The following is a 20173-nucleotide window of genomic DNA, read 5'->3' as shown; positions in this document are numbered from 1 at the left end:
GAGCTGTTGGGGTGGGGAGGCCGGTCCAGAATCCACCCCGGGTGAAGATCCCCTTTGTCCAGTTCCTAGAAGTGATCTTCTAGGTGATCACCTCCTCCAGGAAGCTTGCCTGGCCTGTCTACACCACGGTGTGTGGTTTTAATTTGCCTCACATCCTGTGCTGCGAGCCAGCTCTTCCTTGAGAGGCAGGCCTCACAGCCCATGCTCATCTGATCACCCCCACGGCTCCAGAAGGAGGGACATGAGCTGGGGGGGCGGTGGGGACTGGTGCCAAGGAACGCTCGGGCCCCGGGGTGTGTGCATGGAGCCAAAGGCCGGTCCCGGTTCTCATTCCCTGCGCCCCCACACTCACTTTTTGTGATACAGTGCTCCGCGGGCAAGAGGCGTTTCTTGAGGAGGCCTTGCAGCACGGAGCGCACGGAGGGCCGGTGGACCAGCTGCAGCACGAAGAGGTGGGACTGCCGAGGAAAAGCGTAATCAGTTCCCACCCCAAGGCCCCAAGGCCCCCACGGTCGGCCCCACTTGTGCCCAGAGGCCCCTGGAGGCCAAGCACAGGAAAGGGCCCATGATCCACAGTGATGCCACTCTAGAAGAGGGTCTCCTGAGGCCCGGGATGTGTCCTGGGACTTGTGAGCCTGGGGATCCAGGCAACGGTCACCACTTGGGGGACCGTTACCTGGGCTCTAGGCTGACTCAGATGTTGAAAACCTCCTGGCATGAGTTATGGGACACCAGGCATGAGGACTGGAGTGGGCCTCACTTCCTAACCTTGCCTGGCACGGCTCCATGTCATGTATTCTCCACCTTTCCTGCCAGAGGGGGTCACCCCTGTCTTCACTCCTCCAGGAAGCCTTCCAGGACTGCACACCCCCACAAGCCCCTACAGGTTCCTCATTCTGACAGCATTCCCCATCCTGTGACTTCTCAGGATCAGTCATTTTCCTTCCCTTATGTCCCCCACAGAGGCCAGCAGAGCGGGACAGGCAGGCAATCTATTTCCCCACAGGTCCCTGGGCAAGCCCTGTGTGCCAGGCCCGGATCTCTGGGAGGACAGGAGTGTGGCTCCGATGTGGATCCAGAGCAGGTCACGGATCGGGGGGACGCACACAGTTATTCCATGGCCCCGGGGCAACGTCTGTGAAGACGTGTTTCCGCAAGACCACTGCCGTGGCTGCGGGGATGAGGACAGAGACCCGCAGTCAAGGCTGCAGGCCAGAGGGGGACTCAGCCCCCCCACGCCAGCCCCACCCGCACACTCACGCAGCAGCAGGCCGTGACGGTGATCTGGATGGTGTTGCGGCCCGGCTGGCACACGTGCTTGAGGTGCAGGGGCTTGTGGGAGGTCTTGTTGTCCCCGCGCTCGATGGTGAGGGGCGTGGCGTTCACGCTGACCTGCACCGAGGCCGGCCAGTTGGTGTTCATCTGCCGGTCCTCGTGGTGGTAGCACTTGAACTGCAGCTCCAGGTCGGACCTGAGGGGGTGCGGTGAGGCTCAGCTGGCTCTGCCCGGGGCCTCGGTGACGCCTGGCCACCTCACCACAGCCCGAGTCCCTCAGGGCCACGCGTCCTCCGCTGGCACCACCGCCTTCGCCTCCCCGGGCTCTCCTCTCCCACCTTGGATGCTCCCCCTGCCCACATCCCCAGTCCAAACCCACCGCCACAGCCCAGAGTCCCCTGCACTGTTCACTCCAGCCACACCCCACAGCTCGGCTGGTCTCCTCCTGACCGCTCCCCGCAGCCCCTCTATCCTGTGCCCCAAGGATGGAGACAGAGGAAAGAAACGGACAGACAGTAATGTGACAAGACCAGCTAGGGGACCGATTATGTCCAAACCAGACTCCAGTTGGGAGCAGCACCCAGGTCAGCCGGCTCAGTGTGGTCAAGGCACCGAGTGAGCTGTGCGTGCGCACGTATGTGCCCAGGGCAGACCCGTCTCGTGCCTTTTAGGTGCTCACTGGGCAACTAAAGGTTGCAAGTGTGAGTCCTGCGTGAGGAGGAAGGGCCGAAGGTGGAGACATCAGTGGGTCCCGGCATTCAAGAGAACTGGGTCTGAGTCCCAGCTCTGCAGCTTGCTGTGAGAGGCCCTGCAAGCTAATCAGCTTCTCTGGTCTCATTGCCAACGGCACAAGCATCGCCCACTGGCAAGATCAAGGTAGTGACATCATGTGTGGAAGGCACAGAACACAGGTCCTGGCCTGGCCAGCCACCTCCAGACCTTGTACTCGAGTGTGTCTGGACGTATGAGCAGCTGCCTGGCTCGGCGGCCAGCCTCTTGCAACCTGTCGGACTTGCTGGTCCCGCCCAAGCCAGCCCCATCCCTCTGTGTCCCAGCTTTAGCCACAGCAAACCATGTTCAAGTTCCTCTTGCCAACTCAGGGCCTCTGCGTTGAATACTGCCTTATTGGCCTTTGGGTCTGAGCTAGCCACCTTTTCCTCTGGGAGGTCGTCCCCGATCAGTCTCTCAGGACCAGGGTGAGTGACAGCTGCTTCCCTGCTCTTAGGCCACCATACCTGCCAAGGCCTGTGACATCCCCCAAACCTTGCAGAGAGCAGGGCCCAATCAATGATGCTGAACGGGTGAAGTTGGCAGGCAGAAGCTGCCGTGATCTGTTCATGGCAATGCCTGGGCTAGGGAGGTCACCACCGGGGGCTTCCTCCCCCTCGCTTGAGCCTGTGCCCCCCGCCATGACACTCACCTCCACATCAGCGTCTGGTGGACTGTGGGCCGCAGGTGAAAGACATGGTTGCTGACAGCCAGGTTGTGCTCCAGGCGGAAGGGCTCCAGCACCACGCCGTCCCGCACGGGGAACGTGAGCCGCAGCTCGTCATTGTGGTTGGCTGGGTGGGGAAGGAGCTGGATGAGCCCCGTGCCTGTGGCCGCACGGGCACACAGAAGCATGGGCTCCAGGGCTGTGGGTGGAGCTCGCTCGCCCACACAACACGCACCCTTAACTGCACGCTCACGGGGCCACACAGGCGTGTGTGTAAACAGGGCCACAGAAGCTGGGCTCTTTGCCTGCGTGCACACCAGGGAGCCTGTTGCTTCTGTCAGTCCACCTGACCCTATCCTGACCACCCCTGAGTCCCGTGTCCCACTCACCCTGGCTCTACTTCCCCTCTTATGCCCACCTACTCCCCACTCTGGAAGCGCCAGGCTTCTCCGCCCAGCACCTCTCCACAGCTGGGAGCCGCTTTTCCTTCCAGCCTCCAGCTGCTCAGGAAGGTGATGAGGAGGACTGTTGGCAGCACAGCCCTACCCCAAATTTCCCTTCTGGGTGGGGCTTATCTGCTTTCAAGCCCTCCTGCCCTTGCCACACACCCAGCCCCCACAGGCAGTCCAACTTCCAAGCCCCCTGGCTCCTGGCCCACTGCAGGGCCCTGGATGGAGCTGGCCAGAGAGAGGGAAGAGGTGGGGCTGGCCAGACAGAGGGAGGAGGTGGGGCTGGCCAGACAGAGGGAGGAGGTGGGGCACTCACCTGGGGGTGGTGGCAGAGCACTCATATTTGGCTTGATGTCAGGCGGGAAGGGTGGTTTAACGTCTTGGCTGGGGGACAGGTACGGGGGGATGCTGCTCCCGGGGGTCATGGGGGGCGTGGGGTTCCCTGGAACAGGTGAGTGGGGGTAATTTGCCACAGGAACTGGCCTAGGAGGCTGGGGGGAAAGAGAAACCACACATAGGTTATGGGGTCACAGGGATAGGAGGGACTATGTCTGTGGACATACACCCTACCCACCCCACAGTCCTGGGACTATGGTTCCTGGTCCCTCAATGGAAGAGAGCCCTCCCCCACCCCTCAGGACATACATCTATCCTGGTCAGCACTAAGGCCTCTGTCTCAATTGGAAGACAGGTGGGCCTAGGAAGGGCCTTCCCACCCTTCACTTGGGTCACGGCACTGCAGTGCTAGGCAGGTGCAGGGTCCCTTGCCCACTTGACAAACAGGGACACAGACTCAGGGTATGGGGGACTAGTCTAATGCAATCTCAGGAGGAGAGGAGAGCTGGGGTGAAGCCCAGGTCTCTGGTTGCCTACATAATGACTCTAGGCCATACCCTCCAACCCCCCCAGCTCAGGGGGTCCCCAGATGGAGTTGGGCCTGTAGCATCCTGGGCAATCGGCACCCCAGGAGCCCCTCACCCTTCTGGTCCCAGTCCTTATGCCTCCCTGGCCCACCTGCCTGGACCTGTGGATTCCGTCTGGGCATTACTGTGTCCCAGAGCTGACGACCCGGGAATGCACCCTGATCCATGGGCCCGGGGACGGCATGGCCCCTTAGACACACAGGTGCACGGGGCTTAGAGCTAGGATGAAAACTGGAACATACCCTATTGACGTTCCCCTGGCTGTAGTTACTGTAGCTGCTTCCCGAGAAGGTGTTGTTTTGTCCATTAAATTGTTCTGGCTGTTAAAACAAGATAAACAATGTGATGAACGTGGAAGGCAGAAAAGCTACCAGAAGCCTGCTTTCTTTCCTGATGTGAAAATTGGCCAGCGGTACCATACAGGGAATGCTGGTGAGCCCATCCAGTGCTGCGGTGCAGAGCGGGACAGGGGTGGAGCAGGTCACCCGCGGGGACAGCATTTCCTCTTTCTTTCCATAGCTAGTGATACAGCATGAGTTTACAAAAAAACCAGAAACACCTAGTGTGTTAAAGCTGGAGCAGCGAAGGTGGTCATGTAAGTCAGCATGAATTCTCACTAAATATATGTAAAAGTGTTTCTAGAGCAGACTTCACTCCTGAGATGTACTTTACAATAATCCCAAAGAAGGAAAAAGCGAGGGACATTTGGGTGGCTCAGTTGGTTAAGCGTCCGGCTCTTGATTTTGGCTCACGTCATGACCTCACAGTTGAGTTCAAGCCCCCGTTTGGGCTCTAAGCTGATAGCACGGAGCCTGCTTGGGATTCTCTGGCTCCTTCTCTCTGTGCCCTGCTTCTGTTCCCTCCCTCTTTCTCAAAATAAATAAACATTAAAAAAAAAAAAAAAAAAAAAGAGGCAGGAAAAAGCTATGTACCTGAAAATATCTGTGATAGTGTTACTTCCAAAGTGAAAAATCAGAAACAACCCAAATATCCAATAAAAAGTGAACGATAAAATAGGGTGTGGTTATGTATCCGTAGAATGTTAAACATCCTTAAAAGAATAAAAACCATGGAGACTTTGTAGCAATAAGTGACACGCTTGTGATTTCACGTCAAGTGAAAGAAACAGATTCAAAATTACAGCCTTAGTAACAGTCTCAGAACAGGCTGATGCCCATGTGTGTGTAGCGAAACAAGGTTTAGAACTAATATTAATATATCTAGGTGGACGCTTTTTCCTTTAAAAAAATGCATTTTTTAAATTATTATCCCGTATGCTGTAAATAGTGAAAGGAGAGGAGAAAACCCTTGTCTGAGCCCGTGGGAACAGGAACGGACATTTTGGTCGCTGCACGCATGGCTCTGAGGACAAGATGACATATCCTGGAAGTCTCTGCCTGCCCCCTGGTGCCTCAGGGGAACACAGAGCCAAGAGGACACGGGTGGGGGTGGGGATGGGAGGTGGGGAGGGAGGAAGGGGCCTGTGGGGTGTTAGAACTCACCTTGTAATACTGCCCCATGTTGACCGTGGGGGGTGGGTACTGCCCCGTGCTCGGCTGGCTGGGCATCCTTTGCCCGGGGTAGTTGGGAGAGGTGAGCGGCCGTGGGGGGTTGGGGGTAGGGTACTGGCCTGGCTGGGTGGGGAACTGGCTGTTTGGTCCATATTGCTGGTTTCCATAGTTGGGCTGTGGCGGCAAAGGAGAGGAGAAGGTGTGTCAGTGTCGTGGGGCCAAGCTACTCACCAGACGGCCACCTCACCTCTGTCCTTGCTGTTTTCCTCTGGCAAACTGCCCCCTCCCCCACCCGGAGAGAGGAGGCTGAACCAGATGATGTCTGAGGCCCTTGCTGCTCTGAGACACTAGGTTCTGGCTGTGCGGCTGGAGGCCCCCTCATCGTGAAGATGTCTTCTCCAAGTACCCTGCTCCCTGAACCGAGGGCACTTTCAGAGCCTCTCATTCCTGCCATCGTGAGGGGGCCCTATTCCAAAGCCCCCTTTGTGCCTCTCCTAGTACTTGGTACGTGACGGGGGAAGGCAGACAACAGGATGTGCTTCCAGAGAGGGGACTCCCTCGACCCCTGCAATCTGAGGCTGAATCTGGGAGGCACCGTCCCCAGAGCCAACACTCCATTCCAAGAGAACGCACAGCCACTCCATTCTGGGCCATGTTGCAGGGGTGGGAAGAAGCCGCCTTGTGGAGGTTCCAGACAACCCTTCTCAAGACAGGCAACTCAGAGAGAAGACAGCTCCAGGGAGGGGCAGGACCACTGTCCTCGGAGATCTACAACGTGACACATGACACACCGATGTCCACCTCGTAGCTGCCTTCCCCCTCTGGAAGATTAAGTGACCCTCAGGGGCCACCTGCCGCCCAGACACTCCAGGCCATCACGTCCTATGGAGTCGCTGGTTCCCTCTCCCTTGTCTGTTGAAACTCCTGGTTTAGTAACTGTCTCTCTATGGAGGTCCAGTGGACCCTCCATAAATCCTCGCTCAACAAATGAAAGCAGGATCTGAAGGTAAGCGGTGGAGGAGGGAGGTGTCCACGCCAGTGTCAGAGAATCTGCCACTCATACTGCTGCGATACAGTGGCTGCTCTGTGTGACAGTGGGGTTCCTGTCACGTCACCGGAGGAGGAACACAGGTGGGGGCTGGGGCCTTCCCACCAGACTGCAGAGGAGGAGTCCTGTGTGGCACGGGGCAGTCTGGCACCTGCCCCCGGCCCAACGTGCCAAAGCTCAAAGGTTCAAAGGTTCTAGAAGCACGCCGCTGCGAGGGAAGGCCTGCCTTCTCAGGCAGCATCAGGCCACGTGACTACCCGGCGTCACAGCCCCGAGCCAGGCGTTTTGTAGCCGGGGAGCATCAGCATTCTACGAAGAGGATGATTTAGTAAACATAAATGAAGGCCTCTGGCGGGCCCTGGGCAGCGCAGCACAGAGGCAGGCACAGACGGATGTCAGAGCAACGACTAGGAATTCCTTTCCCGATCTCCCTTCCTGCCATCACCTCCTTGGGGGCCCGCAGCCCTGAGTCTGGGTCTGCACATGCATCTCTAGCCCGGCCAGCAGGGAGGCTGGGAGTGTGAGCACAGAAGGGGCGAGAGAGGGCCCAGAGCTCATGTGGGGGGCTGTATGTGGGAGACAGAGGCCCGCGGCTTGAGCCCCCAGCACAAGGACAGCCAGGGCCTTGACAGCCACGGTCCTTCTCTGGCTGGTACCTCCCTGCACCCGTGCCCACCCAGGAGTGTCTGGGTGTTTGAGGAGGTCCCTGACCTCTCCCTTAACTGGATTCAGGACGCCTCCAACAATGGCCAAGCCCGAGCTAGGGTGAATACTGAGGGAATCACAGAGACCTTCGAGGAACTTAAGGTTGGACTCTAAACCCACTTGCAAGCCCAAGCTGAAGGCCACAGTTCTGAGACAGGCAGGGGGAAGCGGGTCTGAGAATAGGCAGCAAACAGACAGCTGCCGGGAAATTGCTCAGCAGGGAGCCTCGCCTAGGTAAGGAATCGAGGCAGGCTCCCTGAGGAGCGTGGGCGTTGGGCTAGGATTCTAGGGGCCCTGTGTCTTTTGCTACTGAACTAAATCCTTACCCAGATAGGCCACTTGCTGCCAACTTGTCTTCCCGTTGCTCACTGAAGGCCCTATGACACCCCCTCCAGGAAGTCCTCCTTCTCTGACCTCAAGCTGAATTCCATACACCCCACCGTGCATCACTGCCTTATGGGTTCTTGCTTAGACCTTCTTTTTCCTGCTGAGGTCTCGGTTCCCAGAGGACAGGTGTGGGTTTTACTTCCCTAAATCTTCACCGCCCCCTTGGCTGAGCTGGCTGGGCAGCCAATTAGGCAATGTTCCTCCCGAAGGAGCAGCTGACAGTTGATGGAGAAGAGCCCTAAGAAGCACGCTGTCTGCCTTCCAATCACTTCTCTGACGTGCACAGACATTAGATATGTACAGGGTTTTGTCTCCTCTCTTGCTCTTGGAAGTGAGAAGCCCTCATGCGGATGTGAGGAATGTGGACTCGAGGAGGTTTCGCTCCTTACTCAAGTCACCCAGTAGCCAGTCGGCAGCTACAGCTGTCCGTGCCCGCCCGGGGCCAAGCGCCCTGGGTACAGCCCCTCATTCAAATCTTCCAAGCAGCCCCAGGAGGTGGGCTGGACCGTCACCATCTTTTATAGGTGAAAAACCAAGACTCAAGAAGGGACACGGCTTGATCAAGGACTTCCAGCTGGGAAATGGCAGAGCTGGTCTTAAAGCCTGGAGCCCGATTCCTCAGTCCTTAGGCTTGGCCTTTTGGTCCAGGTTTTGTCCAGGTCAGTTCGTACCCTTTCCAAAGTACTGCCCACAGTCCCTGTGTTTTCAAGCCCCAGGTTTCCCCCTCCCCCTCCTCGCCCCCAGCTCCCACCGTGAACGCCACCTGCCTGCTGTCACACTCACCTCTCCCGGGTATGGCCTCTTTATGCTTTGAATAGGCAGGGACTGGGGCCGGGGCCCCGGGTAGGTCTGCTGGGGCATCCGCTGCCCATGGGTGCCAAAGGGGCTGATGCCGGGCGGCCGGGGCTGGTTCATCCCCATGGGAGGGCCGCTCATCCCCGAGGGTGTCATGCCAGCCGCCATGCTTGCGGGGTTCATGCTGCCCCCCATGGAGGCAGGCCCCCGTGGCCCGGGCTGGTTCATGAATTGGCTGTTATACGCCTGGGTGGGACCCATCTGGAAAGAGGAACAGACCTTCAACGGGAGAAGAAGAAAAAAAAAAAGAATAAAATGCCACATGCATTGAAAGTGCAGGGAGGGAAGGGTGGGGGAGGTGGGAGGCTCTGGGTTGGGGGGCACTTTCCTGTGTGGCTGCAGCTGGTGACCAGGCCCCAAGGGAATCTCTGGCCCCCTGGGCTCACCGCTGCCCTCTGCAGGCCACACGGGAAGGATGCAGCCCAAGGGTGTTATGGGGTGGGGGCGCAGTCACTCCAGAGAGCAGGCAGCATTTCCAGGGAGGCAGGCAGGGAACGGGAAGAAGGTGCAGAGGTGGGGAGGGGCGTGGAAGGATGGGGGGGGGATGAGGATGGAGGCAGGAGCCCCTTTCCTGGAAGCCCTGGCCCCGCCCTTGGCCAATGGAGACACACCCTCCATCGGCAGTCTGAGGCAGTCCCAGCTGTGCCCATCCTACGGTCCCCACCTCCTGTCCCCTGTCCTGCACTCCTGCGGGGAACCCCCTCGCCTCACATGCCACCCGTCCTGAAGGTCAGGGGAGCAGAACTGGGACCAGGGCTCAACCCCCAGATGGGATGACAAGGAGTATATGGTCTTCAGAGGCCACCACGGGGACAGACTGGTGACAAGACATTTTAGACATGGAGTCCACTCTTTGGCGAGCAGCAGCCCAGAGGGCACTGAGGAATCTCCTTCCCCATTCTCAGACACGCACGAGCCACAAACCCACGCGGAACAAACACAAACCCCCCCTCCCCCGCCACACCCACGTCCTGACACACACCTTTCCACGTGCCTCCAAGAAAGCCCAAACACATCCCGACCCCATCAGCTTTCCCAGCACCCAGGGCACTGACACCCCAGGCCTGACTCCCCGGGGCTGCCTGCCTTGCTGAGTGGGCCGAGGCTCGACTGGGACTGGCGGGGCCCTTACCGGTCCGTACTGGTTTATATCCTTGTTCTGCGTCTCCTGCAAGGCTGCCACAGTGGCCGTGGCCGTGGCTGTGGCCGTGGCCGCCGCTGCCGCCACTGCAGCTGCCGCGGCAGCAGCCGCCGGCTGAGTGAAGTCAGCAGGCGGCCTGGTGTGCGGAGGGATGCCCATGCCTGCGGGGGCGTTAGGACCCCCGGGGTAGCTGCAAGCGAGAAGAAGGGAAGACTTAGATACTGCCTGAATCTACAGATGAACCGCGGTAAGCCCTGGGCTGGGAGGGAGAAGAGGGGTCATTCCCAGCCCTCCCGCCCCCAGATCAGAGACAGGGGAGGTGTTTAGATTCAGAATCCAAAGGGGCGCGGGGCCTCCTGTGGGCTGGCAGCCCTTCGTGTCACTTGGTGACCAGCAAGCCGCCGTGTCGGGTGCCAGGCGGCACGGACTCTCACGGCCGCTAGAGGGCCATGGAGAGGGGTGAAGCCCGAGAGGTGGTCTTGAGGAGGAATGGGCTGCCTCTGCCTGCCCCCCACATCCCTGCAGCATCTTCCTGGGGTTCTGTGCCCCTTCCTCCCTTCCTCTTGACCCTGGTGATTCTTGACCTCATGCATCTCTGCCTCCACAACCGGCAGGGCGGTGACCTGCCTGACCTGCGTGGAGCAGCTCTCCCCCTGCTGCTGGGGCCGCCCTCTCCATGGGTCCCAGCATATACAGACACCAGGCACAAGGGTCACTCTGAGGCCCGAGCACACGGTCCCATCACCACGGGCCTGACGGCAGCTGCTGTAGTGTCTGACCCACAGATCGGCCTCAAAGTGGGGAATGATGTGCCAGGAAGCACGGTGCTGGCAGTTAAACTGGAATCTTCCTCCTGGGTGGAAGGCTGCTCACCTGGCCCCGAAGCCCCCGCTGCCGGGGTAGTTGGGCCGGCCGTACATGCTCTGCTGGATGTAGGGCTGAGCGGGCCCGGCCTTGGCCGAGAACTGTTGCTGCTGCCCAGCAAACTGGGGGGAGTTGAGGCCGGGGTTGCTGGTGGTCATGCCCGATGCCATAGGGTTGCCGCCTGGATTCATGGGGTTGTTGGCATTGGCCATAGGGTTCCCGAGGACCTGTGGGCAGAGAGTGGTTGTCACTCAAGCGGCACCCCAGGTGGCATGGGGGGGGAAGAAGGAGACATGGGGAGGGGGCGGTTGCGATGGTGAAAGAGGGAGAACAGAGAGAAAGGAGGAGAAAAGTGGAGGCATGAATTGTTCCCAGAGCATATGAATGCTTCGAAGGGGTAATGCAGCCCGGAAGCGGGCAGCACAGAAGAGGAGAGCCTCAGCCTGTGATCGAGTGAGGCAGGGCTGGTCCTGCCCCTGGTGCCAGGTGGAAGGCACTGGACTTCTCAGCCCTCCCCCTGCCAAGGGTCCTGGATGCCCGGAGGGTCGGGCCACACAGAGGCCCTGGGATGCTGCTCCGTGAGGGCGAAGAGAAGCCCATCTGCCAGCTCCGGAGGGTGGCGGGATGCTGGCCGAGGGGCCCCTGTGCCCCGAGACTGCAGGGAGGCCCAGTGGTGCCCTCCCAGGTGGCAAACAGCCCAGAGTCTTCCGCATGGCCATGGCAGAGGCTGGGCAGGCGGGAGAGGAAGGAGTGGAGGAAAGAGGAAGGGGCGAGAGCAGGAGGCAGGTTTGGCCAGGCATGTGGGGAGGGGTTTGTCACAAGCTGAAAGCTCACCGTTTTGCTAAAATCTAACCCAGGTTACCCAGTGTCAAAGACCCCAGACACTGGGGCCCTGAGGCTAGTAACAGCCAGGAAGTTCTCCCATTTATCCAACCAAAGTAAACGTGGGCTGGGGAAGAACTGGCTCGCCATCAGATGAGACTCATTCCCCAGGAAGGGCCCCAGACCGGGGACGGTGTGTAGGGGCCAGCTGCCACCTTCCTGAGGCAGGTGTGGAGGGTAGAGGCGTGCCCACAGCTGAGTGTGCCCTGAGAGCCCGTCTTTCCAGCCGGGCAGAGCCTGGGAGAGTCAGGAGGGCTGGCACGGGACGGGGACCCAAAGGCCCCGGGGCTCAGGGGATGGTCCTGCCTGGGAGGGGCCGGGGCTGGGGGCAGGAAAGGCTCTTACCTGGCTCTGGGATGTGTTGGTCACTCCCCAAACCGTGGTGACCACGGAGAGGGAGCCGGGAGGCTGGTTGGTGTTCTGCTGCCAAGGGACAGAGTCATAGGGGAATGACCCATCACTGCAGAGGGAGACAGAGGGGGGTTCTCAGGGGCCGCGTACACAGGAGGGCCCCGCCACTCCACCACGCTCCGCAGCTCCCAGCCCAGCCCAGGTGACCCCCGTCTCAGCCAGCTCTAGACCCCCAGCCCTGACAGGCTGTCCGACGCCGAACAGGTGACATCGCACGGTGACGGACTGTGCCAAGTGACCACCTCTCCCTGCATCGCTGGGGACACCCCCATGGCTGTCTGTCTCACCTTAGGCCACCGAAGTCCACAGGCCGCGCTGCGAGGAAGAAGAGAGAGCCGCAGGCCCAACCTGAGCTCCTCCTCCAACCACGCTCTGACATGAAGTGGTCCCTCCAGAAAGCTCTGGTTCCCCCACACCCGCTTCCCCTTGGAACTTCCCGGTCCCTTCTCAGAAAAGGCCGGAAGGGCCCCAGTCTTGAATCTCACCTCTTCCCCCTTCCTCCCGACCCTTCAGAGCAGGTTGGCCACACAGCCCTGTGGATCTGGACTTTGGCAGGAGTTTCCTTACGTCAGTCTCCTTCCCGACTCTGCATCACAGGTACAGGCCTGCCTACCATGCTTCCTCCCCTGCTCCCAACCCCAGTCTCTCCTGCACATCCCTGCCAAGCTAATCTCCCTCCAACCCCCAAGACGCTCTGCGTGATCAAAGACCTTCCTTGGCTCTCAGTGTTTACAAGGCAAAGTCCAAATTCACACACTTCAGAGCGATTTACCCTGTCGGCTCATCAGCATACCCTGCCTCCCAGCTTGGCTCCCAGCTCTCCTGGAGCAGCCGTACCCACGTCTCCCCAGTCTCGTCGCTAGGCCCAGATGTACCCACTGTGTTTGGTGACATCTCCTGGGAAGCCCCTAAACACCAGAAGCAAGGACTTAACCTTAGGCCCAACACCCCATCCTATACACAGTAAGTGCTCAATAATGGCCTCCTGTTAGTTGCTGCAAAGAGTGACTCCAGGGAGAGGGAGAGGGCTGTTGGGGTTACAGCATCGAGAACACGCCCGAGGCCCAGCCTTTATGAGTGCTGAGCCAGGGCTGTCTCTCCTCTGGAGCCTGTTCTGCTTGGACTCTGGCACCTCTCACGAGGAGAACATCCCGGACACGGCCCCAGAAGGAGCAGAGAAACAGAGCACCCACATCTGCTTTAGTGGCCCCGCACAGCACCCCGACGGGCAGCAGTGAGGCCTGCTGGGCAGCACTGCTGGGTACCAGGATGGGGGAAGGAGGCCTGCAGGAGGGTGGCGTGGTAGAAAGTGCCTCGTGCCTCTGCTGGGCTCGTGCCTTTGTCACAGGAAGTCGGCAGGAGGCAAAAGCTCTCACTCACTCCTGGAGAGCTTCTACCCCAGCTTAGCAGGCCCTGGGGGTGCTGGGAGCCAGCCCAGAGGTCAGGACTTATAGGAAGGAGACATAGTCCTGCATGACAAGCAGCCAGAGAGGAGCCGGGGGTCTGAGTTTCACGCCTGTTTCTTGCCAGGCCGAACCCTCGGCAGTCAACACAGTCAAGGCACGCGGGGCCCTGCAGGGGCGGTCGGACTGGAGGGCAGGACCGGGGCACTGTCTGCCCAGGCTTGCTCTTCCCCGGCCTCACACCCTCTTGCCCGGCCAGCCCCTGGCTTCCTTCCTATCTCTGCTCAGAAGTCACCTCACTGGAGTGGCCTGCCCCGACCTCCTGGTCTCAGAGAAATCCTACCGCTCCCTTTGCCTCCTATCCTGGCTTTTTTTTTTGGGGGGGGGGGTACCCTGGATACAAGTCCTGTCCCTCCCTGGCTCAGGGGACAAGTTCCTCCCGCCAAATGGGCCTAAGAATGGTACTCCCCCACTTCCCAGAGTTTTTAAGCTGTAGGTCATGAAACCCGAGCGGGTCAAGACATCAAACCAGCATGAGGGGAAAAAAGAGGGAATAAAACAGAAAGTAGTTAAGCATGAACACGTGGTGAGAATACATATTATTCCCTGAACTTAACATCTTGACTTTATATACACGTATGAGCGGGTCCTGGGTCACAGCCGTTAATACGTGCATTTACTCTGGGTCTCAGTCAAGGAAGATTGAGCAACACAGGCCTCGGTCGTGTCAGTCTGATGTGGCTCAGAGAGACGAACGCAGACAAAAGGGCTTTCTCAACTAGAAAGGGACACAGGCTGGAGCATTACTCGTGATTTCCAGGGGCAAACAGCAGGCCAAGAACCTGAAGGGGAGGAAATGTCCTCGGGAACCAGCCCTCCTGCCTGCTCCCTGCTCCTGCCGGGAGCATCGTGTCTGCATCATGTTTGATGATGGGGGGTGAGGCCGGGATGCACAGGCCAAAGGTGACAGACACCTCAAACTCTGCATCTGGGATGGCCGATGGGGACCTGGGTGCCCAGAGAGCTGGTGGGGGCGGGGGGCGGGCGCAGCAGCACAGGCAAGTAAGCAACGAGCCTGCTCGTCAGCACAGTTGGGCTAGACCCACCTCTCTGGCACAAGTCACAGAGGGCTGGAGTACCATCTGGTCGCGGGCCTGGCACACCACAGTCTTGAAGGGAGGCCCTGCAGGCGACAGTTTTAAACAACGGAGAGGAGACCCCTAGACACCAGCTGTCCTGTGAGGCTCATTCTAGGTGTGCAGGATTAAACACGGGACTCCCATCAGCTTAACAGAACACAAGGGTGAGTCTGTCTTCTCTCCCCAGTCCGCCTGCCCCACAGGCTCCCATCAACCCTCCAGGCTGATGGCCCATTCTGCCCGAGGTTCGTGTCCTTTTAGCACGCACTCGGCAGGCTTGGGAAGCAAAGCCCTCCGGGAGCCCCTGTAGCCCGGCAGGGCCCCGCCTGAAGCCTGGGCGGGGAGCCGGCAGCTGCTGTCTCACCGCCTCGGGTGGGGAGGCCCCGGCTCACCAGGATACTGCACAGGCCCACAAACAGGCTCCCAACTGCCCTGCAGCTCCGTGGGTGGGCCTTGTGGGCGGAAACCAGCTCCTTCCTGTTTCGTCCCCTCCACCCCAAAGCCGGTGAGAAGCCACTGGAACCATCGTTCCCAAACTGGGCATCCCACCGCCCGGCTGCAAGGTTATCCCCAGAGCCCAGGCACATACCAGGAGCGCACGCGTGTGGATGGGGACACGTATGTGTGCGTGCACATGAGCCCCGCTGACATGCTGCTGTGCACACGCGGGGGAAGAGACAGGCACACGCATGGAGGGGCGGTCTCGGGGACTTGCTCGCCCCCACTCGCACCTGCTGCAGAAGCAGAAGTGGCAGCCGCACCAACACGGCTGTGACTCATCTCCTGGGGAGACGGCTCCTGCTGTCGCAGTGAAGGCTCTCGCCCCCACAGGCCCATGGCAGTCAGCCCTGCCGACGCCTCTGCCCGGACTCAGACACCACCGCCAGGGGGGCTGCCCGGCTCCGGCTCCCTGTGCCCAAGGAGCAAGGACAAGCCAGGTTCCTGGGCCCTTCCAGTGTGGGAGGGGGCCCAGGGTGATGAAGAAGAGGCCTAGAAGGCCTGTGTGTAGGGCTGTGTAGTTCTGAGACTCTTCCTTCCTCCGGCTAACACTATTTAACCTGCAGATAAGTTCAGCCCAGGTCGGGAACCACTCTCTCCTCTTACCCATACCTGGTTGCAATTCAAAGGGAGGCCAGGGCCCCTGGAGCTGAGAGAATCCCACTCTTAGGAATCCTGCCTCCTTCTGTGCGCCCTCAATCCAGCACGGCCTGGTTTCATGCCACAGCTCCCCCCAGCTGCAGTCTAGCCCAGCCAAAACTGCCCTAAGAATCCAATCCACCCAGAGAGACAGCAGTCCCAGAAGCCACTTGGAATCTCAGCAGGGCTCTGCCTGCCAAAAGCTCCCTAGTACAGGGACAGGCGCTTTCCCATCTCTGTGCCTCTTCCCGGTCTGGGATGCTGTATCCTCACCCTGAAAAAAATGCCACCCGTCCTTCCCAGGCTCCTCTTCCAAAGGCCACCTCCTTCAGGAAGCCCTTGCCGCATCCACTGGCCTGAGCTCTACTTGAGCCCTCCTGCCTTTTTCCTTCTGCCCCAGGAGTCCTGAGTTAGGCTACCTGTGCCTGGCATGATGTCTTCAAACCTACAGGGCTCAGAAAGCCTTTGCTAACCAGAGAGAAAGCCCACCTCTCCACACTCTCCTCAGAGGGATGCCTGAGAAGGGAAAACGGCGCCCATTCCTTAATTCCGATTGCTGACCACTCACAGTGCGTTTGTGACCCCACGGGCACCGGCACCCAGGAAGTGAGAGGTCCTGCCCTCTGGGGAGAGGGACAGAGGGAAGCTAATGAAGCAGCTCCTTACTCTCTTTATGCCTCGGTGTCCTTGTCTGTAAAATGGGGATACTAGTACTTCTCTCAGAAGGCTGTCACGAGGATTACACGAGCTCACACGTCTAAGGCACAATGGCCACATCTGGCATAACGCAGGCACCTAAAAACTGCTGGCTGTTGCTGTCGTTGTTATGATTTATCGCGTGGCTTCTAGAAGCAAGGAACTGTGTGAAGGGACTTTCACCCGAGAACACATTCCCTTTAACGTGGGCTCGACAGATGCATCTCTTAGGAGCTGAGGCTCACAGGGTCCCAGAGTTTGTCCAGGGAAAGACTGCCAGATGGGTCTGACCACGCCCCACTGTCTCGGGGAGCTAAGGATCGGGGAAGATGGCACCTCCCTGCTGGAAGATGGGGATAATGTGAGGGCAGCACACGCTATGAGGGACATCTCGCAGTCCCTGAGAATTCCAAGGGGCACAGCTTCCTGAGGGTTCTCAGGGAAGCTGCCCAGCATGAAGGGACAGAGGGCCTGTAAAGTTTGGTCTGAGAGACAGGCTGCAGAGAAAACCCAAACAGTGACCCAGGAAAAAACACCCTATCCATCAAATCATTAGCTTTGGCCCGCACCAAGTATCCTGGCAGATATTCAGGGACTCCAACCAAACATTTCTGAGGCTAATACTCAAATGGCAGAGGGAGGCCCTGTGGTACAGAGGCTAAGTTTCTGGGCTCTAAACCTAGACTCTTTATAGGGTCAAACCTGGGTTCTGCTACCGACAATTTGCATCAACTTGAACTTAAGGCAGCTCACCTTCCTCATCTGTAAAATGGGATGAACGCTCTCCTAAGATGAAACATACGAATACAAGTTCGGCACAGTGCCTGGCACAGAGTCCCTGCTAAATTGTACATATGCTCTCCTCTCTGTTTCTCCAGCCTGACTGCATGTAGGTAGGCACCCATGCTTACTTGCTCATACAATGATGGTGCTTAGAAGTTCTGCAGAAATGCTATCGATGAGAGGCAGTGTTACCATCATTCCTGTTCGTTTTCTGAGCCTCTGAGGCTTTGCTTCAGTGTCCCTCTGCCTTCCTGTTTCTAGTGAACTCCTACCTATACTTCAAAGCCCAGCCTGGATATTCCCTTTTGTGATTCTCTTAAGCAGAAGCAAGGACGTTTTCCTCTATTCCCTCAGCTCTTTTTGTCACATGAAAGAGCTTTTCACGCTGCAGTTATAGTAGACGATTTACATGTCTGTTTGGCAGCTCCATGGGCACTGACTGATGTTTGCTAAATGTGAGAAAATGAGTAAAGCCCAGCAAGAGGGAGTGATGATTCCTGGCTCCCGGGTACCTCCTGTGGCAGTGTCTACACAGACATTCATGGAGGGAAGAGGAGGGGAGGGCTGAGTTATTTCTTCCCTTGCATTTCTAACAGCCACTTTATTTGGGAGAAATAACGAATTCCTATTAAGGGTATTGTCAGACCCTAATTAATTTCCCTGATCTGGCTATATTGGTCCCGTCTCCATGCAAGGCTGTAGAGTTACCATTAATGAAACACCAAGCCAGTGAGGAGCTGAAGCTCCCACCCTCTTTAATTTAGGGGGACCATTAACACTGCTCTCTATCATCACAACGACTCGGGCCGCTTCCTTTCCTCCCTGTGGTGAAACATAGAGGGAAATGCGTCGCTAACTGCATATTACAGGGTTTTAAATTTTATCAATAGGAAGGAGGAAAGGAAAAGATCCTGTATCTTAGCAATCTGGAACCGATGGAGCAGAATTTATGAGTCCTTCAATCCCCCTTTCATTTCTTTCTCTCTCTTTCTTTCTTTCTTTCATTTTCTTTCTTTCTTTCTTTCTTTCTTTCTTTCTTTTTCTTTCTTTCTTTCTTTCTTTCTTTCTTTCTTTCTTTCTTTCTTTCTTTCTCCTTTTCTGTCTTTCTTTCTTTCTTTTCCTTCTTTTCTTTCTTTCTTTCTTTCTTTCTCTTTCTTTCTTTCTTTCTTTCTCTTTTTTTCTTTCTCTTTCTTTCTTTCTTTCTTTCTCTTTTTTCCTTCTTTTCTTTTCTTTCTTTCTTTCTCTCTCTCTCTCTCTCTCTCTCTCTCTCTCTCTTCCTTTCTTTCCTTGCTTGCTTTTCTTGCTTTCTTGCTTTCTTCCTCGCTTTCTCTGTCTTTTTTTAATTTTCTGGGGGCAAGAAGGGCCTGTTACCCTCTGAGCTTTGGGTACGGCTACACAAAAGCAGCTAACAATGAAGGCGGTGAAGGTAGTGTGATGTGACCAAGGAAAGGAGAACACCAGGGGTCAGCTCTGAATGACTCCTTCTTCGTCAGCTGACAAGAGTGAGAGCGCCAGAGTCTGCCGGCACCGAGCGGAGGGCTGGGGGAATAATGACTGGCCCGTGGGACATCTTGTGTGCCAGGCCCGGTGGCAAGCACGTTCCAAGTCCTGCACTGCTGTTATTCTAGTGCTACAGATGAGGAAACTGAGGCACAGAGAGGTTACAGAGCTGCCCAAAGTTCCCCAGCTGGAAGATGCCAGGGCAGCAGCTCGCCTCCCGCAGCCTGGCTCAGGGCCTGTGCCCCAACCTGCTGCACCGAGGGGAGCACCGGGGCCGCACCCAGGCACCTCTCTTCTGGGGGGGGCCGCAAACCCCTCTCCTGGAAGAAGGGCAGCACCCCTTGATTCCGGAGTGTTCCCCAGCTCTAGCGGGCTCTGGCTGTAATTAAACGAAGAGTGTAAACAAGATGTATTAGGCTTTTAATTACTTTTGCAGCACTGATTTGCATATGGACAATGTGCTAATCACAAATGGCTTTTTTAACCACTCATGAGCAAGAAGAAGGCAGAAACGTCTGCCGGCAACAAGTCTGGGCCGCTGCGGGGACTGTGAAGGGGTCCAGCTGCAGGACCGTGGGCCCGAGGCCCCATGCCGCCCTGGGCTGGCCTCTCCCGGCCCTCCTTCTCCTGCCCGAAGCTCTGCACATCCCTGTAAAGTGGAGAGCCCACACCTACCTACAGCTCGCTCATCAGGACCAGACTCTAAGACGGCCCATTGACTGCTCCACAGACCACAAAGCCCTCACCAAACGTGCGGGCACCCGACACTCCTCCTGACACCGTCACCCTCAGCAACTGCCACGGGGCTGCCGTCAGCTGGCCCTTTCTGATGCCTAGGGGCCTGCATGGCAACGAGTGCCACCATGTGCCTATTGGCTCGAGGGGTCACGGGCCCCAACTCCCAGCCTGGTGCTATGGCACCAACCTCCATGTAACCTTTCCTTTGAATGTCCACGACGGGGCGCCTGGCTGGCTCAGTCGGTCAAGCGTCCGACTTCGGCTCAGGTCATGATCTCACGGTTTGTTGGTCTGAGTTCTACGTCAGGCTCTGCGCTGACAGCTCGGAGCCTGCAGTCTGCTTTGGGTTCTGTGTCTCCTTCTCTCTCTGCCCCTCTCCCACGTCAAAAATAAACAAACATTAGAACAAAAATGTAAATGGCTGTGACCATGCGACAGTCACACAGTTCCCCAGAGAGAGCCCGGGGCTTCAGGCTTCCAAGGCTCCCTCACCCTTTTATTTACTTGTCCTCAGAGCCTACAGACAAGGACCCCTGAGTTTTCAAACAGCCACACATCTCAAACACCAAATCCTGGACATCACAGGGTCCTCAAGCTCACCTGGGTTAGGGTCTCCTTAATTATAAGGCAAGAGGGGCTTCTGTCCCCACGTCACTCAATACACTTGTGGAGGAGGGTGGTCAGAAAAGTTTGCTTTCTGTGAAAATACTTGACTTTCTCTTCAACTTTCTTTCCTTCTGGTTTGGGAAATTACATGAGGACTTAAAAGGTGATGCCCCTCATGGGAATTTCCTGGGAAATTCATGAAGCTACGAGTAGAGACCAACCGGTCTCAGAAAGAAGTGTTACGTTAAGGAGGCCACATTCCACGGAAGCAGCTGGTCATCCATC

At 57.6% G+C, this 20173-nt stretch overlaps 1 protein-coding gene across 6 annotated transcripts in view; it reads right to left on the bottom strand.

Moving 5' to 3' along the window:
* Nucleotides 1-20173, bottom strand: part of ZMIZ1 (zinc finger MIZ-type containing 1) — a 233843-nt gene that overhangs the window by 13147 nt on the left and 200523 nt on the right. For 5 of the 6 annotated variants that reach the window (XM_058696816.1, XM_058696812.1, XM_058696813.1 and 2 more), the window contains 10 exons: nucleotides 11821-11935; nucleotides 10603-10820; nucleotides 9721-9919; nucleotides 8517-8807; nucleotides 5585-5767; nucleotides 4325-4402; nucleotides 3476-3650; nucleotides 2696-2837; nucleotides 1261-1471; nucleotides 353-458 (listed from right to left, as the gene is read on the bottom strand). In XM_058696816.1, the coding sequence (XP_058552799.1) occupies nucleotides 353-458; nucleotides 1261-1471; nucleotides 2696-2837; nucleotides 3476-3650; nucleotides 4325-4402; nucleotides 5585-5767; nucleotides 8517-8807; nucleotides 9721-9919; nucleotides 10603-10820; nucleotides 11821-11935 (1718 nt within the window). The remainder of the gene's footprint in view (nucleotides 1-352; nucleotides 459-1260; nucleotides 1472-2695; nucleotides 2838-3475; nucleotides 3651-4324; nucleotides 4403-5584; nucleotides 5768-8516; nucleotides 8808-9720; nucleotides 9920-10602; nucleotides 10821-11820; nucleotides 11936-20173) is intronic. The other variant, XM_058696815.1, reaches the window with a different exon arrangement.

This window comes from Neofelis nebulosa, chromosome 13 (assembly GCF_028018385.1).
Source record: "Neofelis nebulosa isolate mNeoNeb1 chromosome 13, mNeoNeb1.pri, whole genome shotgun sequence".
Lineage (NCBI taxonomy): Eukaryota > Metazoa > Chordata > Mammalia > Carnivora > Felidae > Neofelis > Neofelis nebulosa.
The sequence above is the reverse complement of the archived record's forward strand: the minus strand, read 5'-3'. Positions and strand labels throughout refer to the sequence as shown.